Below are 15072 nucleotides of genomic sequence, written 5' to 3'. Positions count from 1 at the left end.
AAAAAAAAAAAAAAAAAAAAAAAAATATATATATATATATATACATGCCCAAATGATTTTTAACAAAGGTACAACGGCAGTTCAACAGGGAAGGGATCCTCTTTTCAACAAATGGTACCGTAGCAATTGCACAGCATGGGCAAAAACAGAAATAGCAGGGTGTGGTGGCTCATGCCTGTAATCCCAGCACTTTGGGAGGCCAAGGCAGGTGGATTACCTGAGGTCAGGAGTTCAAGACCAGTCTGACCAAAATCACAAAACCCATCTCTACTAAAAATACAAAAATTAGCCACATGTAGTGGGCATCCCAGCTGCTCAGGAGGCTGAGGCACAAGAAACACTTGAACCCAGGAGGCAGAGGCTGCAATGAGCCAAGGCTGTGCCACTACACTCCAGCCTGGGCAACTGAGACTCCATCTCAAAAAATAACAGAAACACAAATCTATACAAAAATTAACTCAAAATGAATCACAGACTTAAATATAAAATACAAGACTATACAACTTTCAGGGAAAAAAATCTTCAAAATTCAGCATTAGGCAGAGTTCTGAGATGCTAAAAGCATAATCCGTAAAAAGAAAAATTGATAAAATGTACGTTACAAAGTTAAAATCATTTGCTCATTAAGTGAGTATAAAAGAAAAATTATGGCTGGGTGCAGTGGCTCATGCCTGTAATCCCAGCACTGTGGGAGGCCGAGGCAGATGGATCACGAGGTGAGGAGATCGAGACCATCTTGGCCAACATGGTGAAACCCTGTCTCTACTAAAAATACAAAAATTAGCTGGGCATGATGGCACATACCTGTAACCCCAGCTACTCAGGAGGCTGAGGCAGGAGAGCTGCTTGAACCAGGGAGTTGGAGGTTGCAGTGAGCCCAGATCATGCCACTGCACTCCAGCCTGGCAACAGATCGAGTCTCCATCTCAAAAAAATTAAAAAAAAAACACAAAAACTTCCTTTATTAAAAAGCAAAACCCAGACAACCAAGAATTTCCAAGACATGAGAGTGAGATCCTACCTTTAAAAAAAGAGAAAGACTGGCTATGAAATATATTTACTCATTTACTCATCTTACTTGACCTATCAGCCACATTTTACACAGCTGACCCTCAGTAGTCCCACCTAGTCACACGACTTTAATCACGCTATAGCTATGTTAAAGAGATATTGTTCCACAGTTCTTGGATGCTGTATTTTTCTCCCCACTCTCTCCTTTTTTCTTTGTTTTCATTGTCGGTAATGTCTACTGACCTATCTTCAAGTTTACTGATTCTTTTCTTAGCTGTGTTGTCAAGTCTACTAATAAACACAAGCACATACTTCACCTATGTCACTTTTTTTTTTTTTTTTTTTTTTTTTTTTTTTTTTTTTTTTTTTTTTTTTTTTTTTTAGACAAGGCCTCACTCTGACACCCAGGCTGGAGTGCAGTGGTGTGATGTTGGCTCACTGCAACCTCTGCCCACTGGGCTCAAGCAATCCTATCACCTCAGCCTTGCAAGTAGCTGGGGCTGCAGGGTATATACCACCATGCCTGGCTATTTTTTTGTGTGTGTTTATTTTTAGTAGAAATGAGGGCTTGCCATGTTGCCCAGGTTGGTCTTGAACTCCTGAGCTCAAGCTGTCTGCCTACCTTGGCCTCCCAAAGTGCTTGGATTATAGGCATGTGCCACCACATCTGGCTACCATTTTTATTTCTAACATTTCCACTTGACTTTTCATATAGTTTTCAACCCTCTGTTGAAATTCTCCAGCTATCCACACGTTTTCTACTTTTCCTGCTGTAGTCTTTAGCATACTAATCATTGTTATTTGAAATTCACTCTCTGTATAAGTCGCTCAAGACAGTAATTAAAAAAAAAAAGAAAAGAAATTCACTCTCTGATTGTTCCAACAGCTAGGTAATTCTGAGTCTGGTTCTGTTTATTGTTTTGGTTTCTGACAGTGAGGCTTTTTTTGTGTGTATGTGTTTTGTAATTTTTGCCTGAATTACAGACATCATGGGTAAGAGAGTAGACTAAACAGTATTTATGCTCAGAAATGGGAAATCAAGAGGGTACACCTCTTCATTAGGGTGTGTGTGCACGTGTGTTGGGAAGGGGTTGAGTCATTCAGGAATTGAGCTGGGTCTGGATTTTGTTGTTTGGATTACCTGAAGTGTACCACCAACTTCAAATTCCTCTAGCGTGACTTTCTGCTTAAGCTGGGGCTGCTCTGTCAGAGGGTTTTTCTCAGTGTTCTTGCTGCACACTCAGCCTTAGGCTGTATCTGTGCATCTGCCCAAAGAGGCTCACTCCATACTCTTGACCCTCTCCCAGGGGTAGACTGCTGTTGCCTGACCTGATAGCAGCAACAAGGATGTTGTCCTGGCCCAGTCTCAGTCTCAGGTAGGTCCTAGGTCCTTCGGTTACAGGGGTTGGGGCTCTCTCCCAGAGGCAGAAAAACTCTAATACTAATAATCGAAGCCCTTAATAGTTTCCTGCCGTTCCCTTGGGGTTTGTAGGTTTTCTTTTTCTTTTTACTTTTCCCAGATACAATGGAAAACAGGGTTTACTTCCTTTCTCATTGGCTTAAAGGTCCAAATAGGCCTGTACCACCCACCAAAGCTTTCTCTGGTCTCCCTTGCTTCCCCACCCCCATTTCTCTCCTAAGCAACTGTTAGCAGTCCTTGCAGAAAAACCTGCAGGAGGGTATGAACTGTCTTTGTGTCTGCAGCTCCGAAGAATTCTATTTGCTCATTCTTGCCTATACTTGGACTTTAGCAATTCATTAATTTTCCTGCTAGTATGACAGCCCTGCTTTCTTTCTGTGCTGACAGAGGTGAGCCATGCCCACACCCCACTTCTGTAAGTTTAAGTTACTATTTTATAGAATATACAACTTATTCTTGTTTCAGCATAAAAGTAACATTCTTTCCGCTTTCTACATCCTATGGGGAGTTTGGAAATCATTCCAGGCTTATAAATACCATCTATATAGCCACATCTCCTAAATTTAGATTTCTAGTCTGGACCTTTCTCCCAGACCCTAGACTCATTTATCTGTCTACTGGACAAATCTACTTGGATGGTCTGCCCGACAGATTTTAGGGTGGCCCCCATGATCTGCAGCTCCTGGTGTTTGGGACTTTAACCCTCTCCCCTTGAGAGTGGGAGGGACTTGTGACTTGCTTCTAACCAACCTTATTAGGCAAAGATGATGGGATGTCATGTTTTATCACAAGGAAATGGGATGTCATTCCTTTGATTATATTATATACAAGACTGTCTTGCTAGCAGACTTGCTCTCAATTCTCCTGCTGGACTTGAGGCAGGCTGCGACTTTGAACTGCAGATGGAGAGGATCACATGACAGGGAGTTACCAGTGGCTTTTAGAAGCTATGGGCAGCCTCTACCCAACAACCAACCAAAAAACTGAAGCGCTGAGTCCTACAGCCACAATGAAATGAATTCTGTCAACAAACGAAGTGAGCTTAGAAGTAGATTCTTCTCTAGTCTAGCTTCCTGGTAAGAATTCAGCCCTAGCCAATACCTCAACTACAGCTTGGTGTGAGACGCCAAAGCAAAGAACGCAGCGAAGATATGCCTGACTCCAGAAAAACTGAGATAAGAAATGTGTGTTGTTTTAAGCTATTAGCTTTGTGGTGATTTGTTCTGCAACACAGAAAACCAACTGATAGTATTACAAACACAACATGCCTGAAAACCAAATTCCTGATTGCCAACATTCCCCCAAAAAGAAAAGGAAAACATCCTCCAGTGTTGTACATCTCAATAAATGGCAATTCTACATATATATTTAATTTTAGTTATTTTATTATTATTATTATTTTTGAGAAAGGGTGGGCCTACATTATGTTGCCCAGGCTGGTCTGGAACTCCTGGGCTCAAGCAATCCTCCCACCTGAGCCTCCCAAGGAGATGGGATTACAGGTATGCACTACCATGCCTAGCTCAAGCAATTACATTCTTACAGTTGCTCAAACCAAAACTGTGAAGTCAAAACCCAGAAAAGGGTTTCTTCGCTGGGTTTTGATTTCACAGTTTTGGTCTGAGCAACTTCCTTTCTTTAAAACTCCACATCCAATCCAAAAGCAAATACTATCGGCTTTACAACCAATATGTATCCAGAATCTAACTTTGTCTCATCACTACCACAGCTACCACATTGGTCCAAGCCATTGTCATCACCCATGTACATTTCTGTAATGCCTCCTGCCTGGTTTTCCTGTTTCTATTCCACAGAGCAGTGATTGTGAGTGATTCTTTTAAGATATGCCAGAAGTTTCTACGTAACACACTCTAAAGGTTCCCCACGCAACCCAGATTAAAACACACAAATCTTACAGTGGCATATGGCCTACATTATCTGGCACCCTCCCCTCTTCACACCCCAACCCTCTCTGCCTCATCCTCTATCAGTCCCTCTCCCAACACACTGGCCACCTGTGTTCCTTGACCCTCTCAAGCACATATTAGTCTCACCGTTTTACAAGAGTTGGTCCATATAATTGAAGTGGTATTTCCTCAGACAGATGTCTCTGACCACCTTGCATAAAAAGGGCAAGTCCCCTGTCCCCACCACCAACTCCCTCTCTCTCCTACCCTGCTTTATTTGTCTCCATGGCACATATTACCAACTGATACGTTTTGGTGCCTGTCTCTCCAAAATTAGAATGTAAGTTCCAGGAGGCCTGAGACTTTATCCCCAGTTTACACTGAATTATTGTAAAATACTATTTCTTTTACATATTTTTTTCTTTTTGAGACAGGATAACGCTCTGTTACCCAGCCTGGAGTACAGTGGTGCAACCATGGATCACTGAAGCCTGGACCTCTGGGGCTCAAGTGATCCTCCCATGTCTGCTACACACACACACCACCATACCTGGCTAACTTTTTAATTTTTTAAAAAAATTTTTTAGACGGAGTCTCGCTCTGTCGCCAGACTAGAGTGCAGTGGTGCGATCTCGGCCCACTGCAACCTCTGCCTCCTGGGTTCAAGGAATTCTCCTGCCTCAGCCTTCCGAGTAGCTGGGACTACAGGTACACGCCACCATGCCCAGCTAATTTTTGTATTTTTAGTAGAGACGGGGTTTCACCATGTTGGCCAGGATGGTCTCAATCTCTTGACCTCGTGATCCGCCTGCCTTGGCCTCCCAAAGTGCTAGGATTACAGGCACGAGCCACCACACCCCGCCAACTTTTAAATTTATTTATTCATTTTTGAGACAGAGTCTCACTCTGTCGCCAGGCTGGACTGCAGTGGTGCAATCTTGGCTCACTGCAACCTCCGCCTCCCAAGTTCAAGCAATTCTCTTGCCTCAGCCTACTGAGGAGCTGGGACTACAAGCAAGCGCTGCCATGCCCAGCTAAGTTTTGTATTTTTAGTAAAGACAGGGTTTCACCATGTTGGCCAGGATGGTCTTGATCTCTTGACCTCATGATCCACCCACCTCCAGCTTCCCAAAGTGCTGGGATTACAGGCGTGAGCCACTGTGCCTGGCCAACTTTTTGTATTTTTTAGTAGAGATGGAGTCTCACTATGTTGCCCAGGCTGGTCTCAAACTCCTGGGCTCAAGCAATCCTCAGCATCCCAAAGTGCTGGGATTATAGATGTGAGCCACCATGCCCAACCATATTATTTTTAAAAATCACTATAAAATAATTTACTACCTAGAAATGTACTTACTCTACCTCACCATAAATATGGTTCTGAGGAAATTTTGAGAACAGTCACATCTAACCAAAATAACTGAAATACATATGTAAGTAAGCCAACTGAATTAGAACATTTCTGTAAAGAGCTCTATTAACAGAAAAATAGACTCCACCTTATTTTTCCAGCACCATCTGGAGAAGACACTGTTATACTTCACATGATATAGCCAAATAATGGAGAAGGATACATCAAGCTTGAAAGATTAACCCTTTCGGCCACTGGTTTTCAAACCTTTTGGTCACAAATCCTTTTTACACTCTTAAAACTTATTGAGGACCCCCCAAGAGTATAGTGGCATAATCATAGCTCACTGCTGCCTTGAATCCCTGGGCTCACAATCACCCTGCTTCAGCCAAGTTGACACAGGTGTGTGCCAACATACCCAGCTAATTTTTAAAACCTTTTAAGAGATAGGCTCCACCTATGTTGCTCAGGCTGGTCTCAAACTTCCGGCTTTGAGCAATCCACCAACCTTGGCTTTCCAAAGTGGCAGGATTACAGGCATGAGCCACCATGCCCGGCCTCCATGCATGATTTTGTAAGACAATTTTGTAACCAAAATGTCTGCAAATATTGAGAAACTGTCAGGTTCATGATGGTGAACATAAGTTTTCCAAAATTCTCATTTTTTTTTTTTTGAGACAGAGTCCCACTCTGTTGCCCAGGCTAGAGTGCCATGGCGAAATCGCAGCTCACTGCAACCTCTGCCTCCCACGTTCAAGCAATTCACCTGCCTTCGCTTCCCAAGTAGCTGAAACTATAGACACACGGCGCCACGCCTAATTTTTTGTATTTTTACTAGAGACGGGGTTTCACCATGCTGTCCAGGCTGGTGTCGAACTCCTGGGCTCAGGTGATCCGTTCACCTTGGCCCCCCAAAATGCTGGGAGAATTGCTTGAACTCAGGAGGCGGAGCTTGCAGTGAGCCGACATCGCACCACTGCACTCCAGCCTAGGCAACGAGAGCAAAACTCTGTCTCAGAAAACAAAACAACAAAGCATTAAAAATAGATTGGAAACAAGAGATTAATCTGCATATAAAATATTCCTAACTAGCTCAGTATTTTGGTTCCTCCCTTACCTGTTGAGCAATATGAGAAACGTGAGCTCCCTGAACTGTGGAACCAGGTTGAGGCGCTGTCTCTGACGTGGTACTCTTGTGGGAATCTGCCATAATCAACTGTAAGGGGGAAAAAGTCAGTTAAAATTAAATATGATACAGAATATTTAAAGTATACTATACAGTCATATAAAAATTGATCATTTGCCTCAATGGAAAAGAACTGGTAGCAATGGCATAGAGATAGAAAGGGGACTTTTCATATTCTTTAAATTTTTTGAATTTTGGCCCACAAAAACATATTGAAACTTAATAAAAGGCACATATGAACATAAACTATTATGACTAAATTTTCAAATGTTATCTCATTGAAGAATGATGACAGTCTTCCTGTTTATGGACACAAACATTATCTGTCTCCAGTTTAGGGACGTTTCAAAGTACATACATAGTTTAATATACAGAATTTATTGAGTAAAAGTCGAACAAATAAAACTATACCTAAGGAAGTTCTAAAGATCTAGAAAACTTAGATAATCAACTTCAGGATATAGAGGCTGGTTAAGAATGAGAATAAATGAGCTATGAGAGATCAAATACGGCAAATAGGGAGGGAACTACTAACAAAGAGACTGGTAAAAGATTTGGACAGGATTTAATGTTTTTAAAGGTTACCTGGAAAGACAAGAAAAGAAGGCTAGTCAGCAAGCATATGAAAAGGTGCTCAATATCACTAGCTACTAAGGAAATGTAATGAAAACCACAATGAAATATCACCTCATACCCATTAGAATGGGTAATATCCAGACACAGAAAATAGTAAGTGTTGGCAAGGATGTGGAGAAATTGGAACCCTTGTATACTACTTTGCTACTGGAATGCAAATGATGCAGCTATTACGGAAAATGCTGTGGCAGTTCTTCAAACAATTAAAAACAGCAATTTTACTTGTTGGTATACATATCCAAAAGAATTGAAAGCAGGGTCTCAAAGAGCAGAATATTTGTACACCCATGTTCATGGGCAGCATTATTATTCACAATAGCCAAAAGGTGGAAGCAATCCAAATATTCATCAGTGGATGAATGGATAAATAAAATAGTGACTGTACATACAATGGAATATTGTTCAGTCTTAGGAAGAAACTCCTGTCACGTGCTACAACATGGATGAACCTTGAGCATGTTGTGCTAAGTGAAATAACCCGGTTACAAAAATGAAAAGCTTTGATTCCACTAATTTGATGTATCTAGAGAAGCAAAATTCCATAGAAACAGGAAGTCGAATGGTGGCTGTCAGGAACTAGGGGAAGGAGGAAATGGAGAGTTGCTGTTTAATGGGCATAAAAAAGTTCTGAGCCAGGGATGGTGGCTCACAGCTGTATTCCTAGCACTTTGGGAGGCCAAGACAGGTGGACTGCCCTGAGCTGAGGAGTTTGAGACCAGCCTGGGCAATATGATGAAGCCCCATTTCTACTAAAATATAAAAACAATTAGCGGGGGCGGGGGGGTGGGTGGGTGGGGAGGGAGAGTGAGTGCCTGTAATACCAGCTACTTGGGAGGCTGAGGCACAAGAATTGCATGAACCCAGGAGGCAGAGGTTGCAGCGAGTGGTACTGCGCCACTGCACACCAGCCTGAGTAACAGAGTGAGATTCTGTCTTAATAAATAAATAAATAAATAAATAAAGTTCTAGACATGGGTTGTACACAGTGTGAATGTACTTAACACTATAGAACTGTTTCAAAATGGTTAATATGACCAGGTGTGATGGCTTATGCCTGTAATTCCAGCACATTGGGAGACTGAGGCACAACAATCACTTGAACCCAGGAATTTGACACCAGACCTGGCAACACAGTGAGACCCCATCTCTACAAAAAATAAAAAATTAGCTGGGTGTGGTAATGTGCTCCTATAGTCTCAACTACTCAGGAGGCTGAGGCAAGAGGATTGCTTCAGCCCAGGAGTGAACTAGTTTCCAAACGCTAGAGAAATCAGAGAAACAAGTATGTTCCAAATTTCATTCACAGCAGTATACTTTATTCAATTGCTACCAGCTGTAAATAGTTCACATGAAAATTTTCCTTGACTCTGAAAAAAACAAAGAATCAGCGGCATTTTAATCAAAGTTAAAAAGATTACTTCAGTTTTCTATTGGTTCAGTTAATTCAAGTAACACATTTTATTTGATATTCATGAACATTCCAGCTTTTCATGAGTTCTGAAAGTTGTTTCCTCTATTCTTATGTTACAATTACCAAAGTTATTAGAAACATGCATTTAAAAAAACCTGCTAGAGTTCTGTAGCTAATTATAAACTATCTTCTAAAGAGGATTAAAACAAGAACAATTATCTGTGGAAGATAAAAAGTTTTAGGAGAGTCACTATTAAAGCCACAAATAAGGAAATGTGGTTACTTCTGTGGCATACAATCTTTTGCATGGCAATTATAATTATTATTAACCCACACTAAGTCATATTAGAATTACAGGAGTTTCCCAATAACTTTGGAACATATAGTCCAAAGAAAACAAAACACCATTTCACATTTGATAAGGCTTCCTGTATTTTTTTTTTTGAGATGGAGTCTCGCTCTGCCACTCAAGCTGGAGAGCAGTGGCGCCCTTGGCTTACTGCAACCTCTGCCTCCCAGGTTCAAGCGCTTCTCCTGCCTCAGCCTCCCGAATAGCTGGCACTACAGGTGTGCAACACCATGCCTGACTAACTTTTCTTTTTGGAAGAGATGGGGTTTCAGAATGTTGGCCAGGCTGGTCTCAAACTCCTGACCTCTGGTGATCTGCCCGCCATAGCCTCCCAAAGTGCTGGGATTACAGGCATGAGCTGCTGCACCAGGCCAGCTTAAAACAATTCTTTAACACTTTAGGCAAAAACAAACCAAAAAAACACATTCCCACGCCTTCTTATAATCTTTTAACAAAAGTACATTCTACTTTCCTTACACACCTTACAGGTAAAAGTGTTTCTTCAATAGTCTCAATTACATGTTACAATGTTAAGTTTTAGCAGCTTTTACTTTTGGTGAAAATCCTGGTTAGTAAGCAATTTTAATTATGTACTAAGTGTGGAGACTAGCCAAGGACACAGCCGGTAGAAGTGCAGATAAGAGCTGACTCTCTAGCACAGCTAGGGGCGTGGCTAACTCCACAGGTCCCCAGGCCTTAGCTAGAATCTAATGGCTTTAAGGTAGGGTAAGTTGAACAATTTTTAAAAGTCAAAGAAACAGTTTATGACCTTAACTCATTTAACAAAATATTTGACCTGCATAAGTTAGACTGTTTTTATCAATTTGAAAGCTGTTTTTATTTCCCAAAGATTACTAAAGTTACATGAACTAAAAGGCATTAGTTTTTATTTTGCTCTCAAAATATTTAATTTAAATGCTTATTTTTAAACCAAAAAAAGAATAAATAAATGCTTATTTTTGTTTAGGCCAATTAATTAGAGCTCTTTTATATAAACATTACACACAACACCTACCCAGAAAGAAAATGAATACAGGGGTTGCAAGATTTTTCATTTGCCAGTTCTTAAGTTTCTTATTTGGATTACTGCCTTTGGGATGGACCCCTTGGAAGAACAGGGCTAGGAAAGGGATCTTTGGTGTCTCCTGTTTTTCCCAGGTAGTCCAGGCTTTTAGAGCTTGAGTATCCATTTTTAATTAACTGATTTTAACCACAGCACTCTTTAATAAAATCCTTTTAGAATTTTTTATGCCAAGGCCAGGCGCGGTGGCTCACGCCTGTAATCCTAGCACTTTGGGAGGCCGAGGTGGGTGGATCACCTGAGGTCAGGAGTTCAAGGCCAGCCTGGCCATCATGGTGAAACCCCATCTTTAAAAAAAAAAAAAAAAAGAATTTTTTATGCCAAATGGCTGATATTTCTGGCTTTTGAACTTTGCCAAAGGTAACCCCCCAGGTGCTTAGAGGAAGAAAAATTTAAGACAGTCATGCGGAAAAGAGAATACACAAGGTCATGAAGATATTAAACCAGAAACAACTTACTTCCTAGGTGGGGAATCAAACCTGGACTGCCGCTGTGAAAGTGCAAAAGCTGGCCAGGTGAGGTGGCTCATGCCTGGCCATTTTTTTTTTTTTTTAATTACCATTCCCTTAACCGTTTGTACAGTGAGAGAGAAGCCAGAAATCTGACTGGTAAGAAATTCTTACCCTTTTGCTGGCATGCCAGGCTTCTGGGTTCCCTTTCCCTTACTGATCCTAGTATTTTGGTTTGTGGCATCATCGCCCTGAGGGCCAAGCCGTATCATAAAGTATCTTTTCTTCGTTCTGGCTGGAGCAACATTCGTGTGATTAAACAAAGACATTAGCCACTACACTTAGCACCCAATAACCAACTGGCAAGGCTTAAATTTGACCCGATGGGCCCGTCATTTCTAATCCAACCTCCGACTTGAGTTTCAACACATGGTCTGTTGGCAATATGGTTGCCCTTAGTAACAGAAAAGATAAGAAAAGCAAAGTAAAGGAGGAAAGTATTGCCTGTGGCAGGGTGGGGAAGGTGAAGAACTCAGGGAAGTCAGAGAAAAGACCCACTCATTGCAGCAGACAATGAAAAGTTCAGGAGGCTGCTTGTCCGCAGCAAAGGGATCTATCTTTTCCAGCAGTCCCATAGCTCTCAAGTTTCCCCTCTTAGGGAGGAAAAAGCTCCCCATGTCCCACAATCCTGTACATGCCTAACCCTGTCATCCACAGCCATCAGCAAAGAGTGTAAGGCCAATTAATCCAAAGAGAACAGAAGCTAACATCCATCCTATAGTGCCGAACCTGTTCTTAGCTGAGCTGAGGCAGATTTTACTGAGAGGGAACTCTAACCCCCTAAATCTTAGAAGGGCCTCTAACCCAAGTTCAGTCAAGCATCCTTGCCTTTTATTAAGAAGGACCTCTAACCCACTCTGTCTTAGGAGAGACTCCTAGACATATATGCTGGAGTTTCCACTTCTGTGGCCACCAGAAATATGTTACAGGACCCCAACACTTACCCAAAGGTAGCCGTTGGGTCAGGGTTTCTGCACTATAGTCCCCCTTCATGGTCACCAGAAATATGTTACAGGACAGACATCCCAATCCAGACCCCCAGCTGAGGGTTCTTGGATCTCGCACAAGAAAGAATTCAGGGTGAGCCCACCATGGGATGTAAAAGCAAGTTTATGAAGAAAGTAAAGGAATAAAAGAATGGCTACTCCATAGACAGACCAGCCCCTAGAGCTGCTGGTTACCCATTTTTATGGTTATTTCTTGATGACATGCTAAATGAGGGGTAGATTATTCACACCTCCCCTTTTTAGACCATATAGGATAACTTTCTGATATTGCCATGGCATTTGTAAACAGCGCTGGTGGGAGTGTAGCAGTGAGGATGACCAGAGGTCACCCTTGTGACCATTTTGGTTTGCCGGGCTTCTTTACTGCAACCTGTTTTATCAGCAAGGTCTTTATGACCTGTACTTTGTGCTGACCTCCTATCTCATCCTGTGACTTAGAATGCCTTAACTGTCTGGGAACGCAGCCTACTAGGTTTTAGCCTCATTTTACCCAGCTCCCGTTTAAGATGAAGTTGCTCTGGTTCACACGCCTTTGACACCGCCTCTGTTAAAAAAAAAAAAAAAAAAAAAAAAAGGCAGACGCGGTGATTCATGCCTGTAATCCCAGCACTTTGGGAGGCCGAGGCAGGCGGGTCACAAGGTCAGGCGTTCGAGATCAGCCTGGCTAACAATGGTGAGATTCTGTCTCTACTAAAAATACAAAAATTAGCCAGGCGTGGTGGCGCACACCTGTAATCCCAGTTACTCAGGAGGCTGAAGCAAGAGAATCGATTGAACAGGGAGGCCGAGGTTGCAGTGAGCCGAGATCGCTCCACTGTACTCCAGCCTGGGCGACGGACAGCGACACTCCGTCTCAAAAACAAACAAGCAAACAAAAAAACTGGCAAAGGCGGTAGTCTATATTAGAATCAGAAGGGACTGCCACCTGTTGGTAATCCGGCAGAAATGGACATAGCTCACAGAACAAACCTAACCCTAAAATGTAACGTCAAGTGTTAAAGAGCAAACACATTCGACTTTAGGACAACAATACTGATTCTAAGTAAGACACGGAGGTAACTACACATTATAAACTCCAAAGAAAAAAGAGCACTTTAGAAGAACGCATTTCTTCTGTTAACAAAAACCTGTGATTAAAATGCATTTTCCGACATAAATACCTACAAACTCATCACAGGTGAGGCCAGTTTGACAAAGATGCCCGCCAGGTCCACGCCGAGCTTCTGAAGCATAAAGGTTCTCAAAGACTACCACCAGCCCAATAAATGCTCTTCAAAACGCTAACGCCACCACACATTATTTCACATAAAAATCATTTCAAAGCGATTCAGCCGCCCGCTGCACGGAGTCGACGAAAGTGAGAAATACCGAGCGTCGTTTTGACACACAAGATCAAAGAGAAAGTCTCCTCGGCTGGGTCGCCCATCCAGAGGGGAACAGACGTCCCTGTCTTTCCTAGCAGGGAAGAAAGCCGCCTGCTGTTCCCACTCTGTCCCCGCTGCCAGGCGCATCTCTCCAGGACTGTCTGGGGCGTGCGTGAAGCCGGTGAGTCCGCTTGCCCGCTAGACTGCAAGCTCCAGAGGGTGAGGGCCTCCTCTTCCCCAGGGTCGCCGGGGCCGTGGCGACCAGAGGGATCCGAAGACCCAGTCGCAGAGTTAATTGGACCCGGGCTCCGCTCAGCGGACACCACGCCGAGGCCATAGCTGCACCGCCCTTCGCCCGGCTCTGGGCCCAACCCCGAAACCTCCCACTGAGAGCTCGCGCCTGCGACCGCAGAGGGCGGCTTCTGAGGGCAAAAGCCAACCCGCGGCGGCAGGTTTCGGGCTTTATTTTTATTTGGGTGCAAGGGGAAGGAGGAGACGCACGACTGGAAACGCGCCCGGCAGCACCGAGGCGCGGGGACCGGAAGCACGGGCGGCCCCTCCCCCTTCCGCTGCGCCCCCTCCCCCACCGGCGCCGACCGCGCGCGACCCCCACCCGGCGCGCGACCCGCTCGCGTCCCCGCTGGCGCCACGTTCCCGCGCCCTTCCCCGCCCGGGCCACGGGTCACGTCCCTCCCCCGCCCGCGACTTACCTGTGGCTGCCGCCTCGCCGCTGTCCGGGGCGGGAACTTCCACTCCCCCCTCCCAGGTAGATCCGAATTCACTACCCACTTCCCCACCCCCTCACGCAGCGGGGGGCTAGCCTCCTTCTCGGGAGTCAGGCGGGGCGGGAAGAATCAGTGTCACTTAACAGCCAACTGCCCTAAGCTACCGTTTCCTCGGCAGTCAGGGCCGCCACTGGCGGCATGATCTACACCAGGCAGGGGGCGGGGCCGGGGGGGGAGGGGGGGTAAAAGTGAGTGCGAGTGTGCGTTGTGGGGGAGCTACGGCGCTGCCTCCGCGCGGGCCGCCGTCCTGCGTCACCGCGCTGCCCACGTGATGCGCCGCCATCTTGTACGCGTTTCTGACTTGCGGTTGGGGGTACCCGGGAACGCGTTCCTCAAGGCTGCAGTGGGAGAGGAACTCTGCCCAAGGTTGAGTTTCTACTCGGGAGCTCTACCCCGCCCCTCCTCACGTCCGCTTCCGGAGGTCAGCCGGGAGGCCGTTTTCATCGATGAGTGGCGGCGTTATCAACTCATCTGCCCCTTGACCTTGACCGACTCCGGCCCTGTCCTCTTCTTGGAAGAAATGACTTGAAGCTTGAAGGCTTTGCCTTTAATTTTTTCCGAGATTGAGACGAGGTCTCGCTCTGTGGCCGAGGCTGGAGTGCTGTGGCCTGATCTCGACTCACTGCAGCCTCCAACCCCTGGGTTCAAGCGATTCCCCACCCTTAGCCTCCGTGGCAGCTACGACCACAGGCGTGCACCACCACGCCTTGCTTGTAGAGATGAGGACTCACTATGTTGCCCAGGCTGGTCTTGATCTCCTGGGCTCAAGTGATCCGCCGCCTGGGCCTCCCAAAGTCCTGGGATTACGGGCGTGCACCACCGCTCCCGGCCTTACTCAGATTTTTCTTAATCCCCTAAAGTAGCATTGAGTTGTGTCCTTTAACACATGTGGAAGGATTTTTACAGAAATGGATAAAATGTTATGCCGTCGTTTTAATGCATTACAAAAACTTTACAGAATATTCTTTGTGTCTGCCTCTCTGGAAAAGGAGTTATGCTTTATTCTATTTCTAAAAATTTCCTTGCAAAATGTTATTATATGGCTTTAATGATGGTAA

The 15072-nt window shown here is 44.4% G+C and overlaps 1 protein-coding gene across 2 annotated transcripts in view; it reads right to left on the bottom strand.

Annotated features, from left to right (window-relative positions):
* Positions 1 to 14225, bottom strand: part of ATF1 (activating transcription factor 1) — a 45745-nt gene extending 31520 nt beyond the window's left edge. The window contains exons 1-2 of one of the 2 annotated variants that reach the window (XM_017545842.2): positions 13940 to 14225; positions 6804 to 6902 (exon numbers count right to left, since the gene is read on the bottom strand). In XM_017545842.2, the coding sequence (XP_017401331.1) occupies positions 6804 to 6896 (93 nt within the window). In that variant the 5' untranslated portion in view covers positions 6897 to 6902; positions 13940 to 14225. Of the gene's footprint in view, positions 1 to 6803; positions 6903 to 13029; positions 13166 to 13939 lie in introns of those variants that run through there. The other variant, XM_017545845.2, reaches the window with a different exon arrangement.
* Between the last annotated feature and the right edge of the window lie 847 nt (positions 14226 to 15072).

This window comes from Cebus imitator, unplaced genomic scaffold (genome assembly GCF_001604975.1).
Source record: "Cebus imitator isolate Cc_AM_T3 unplaced genomic scaffold, Cebus_imitator-1.0 Scaffold181, whole genome shotgun sequence".
NCBI classification, from domain to species: Eukaryota; Metazoa; Chordata; class Mammalia; order Primates; family Cebidae; genus Cebus; species Cebus imitator.
This window is presented reverse-complemented; position numbering and strand designations above follow the sequence as displayed.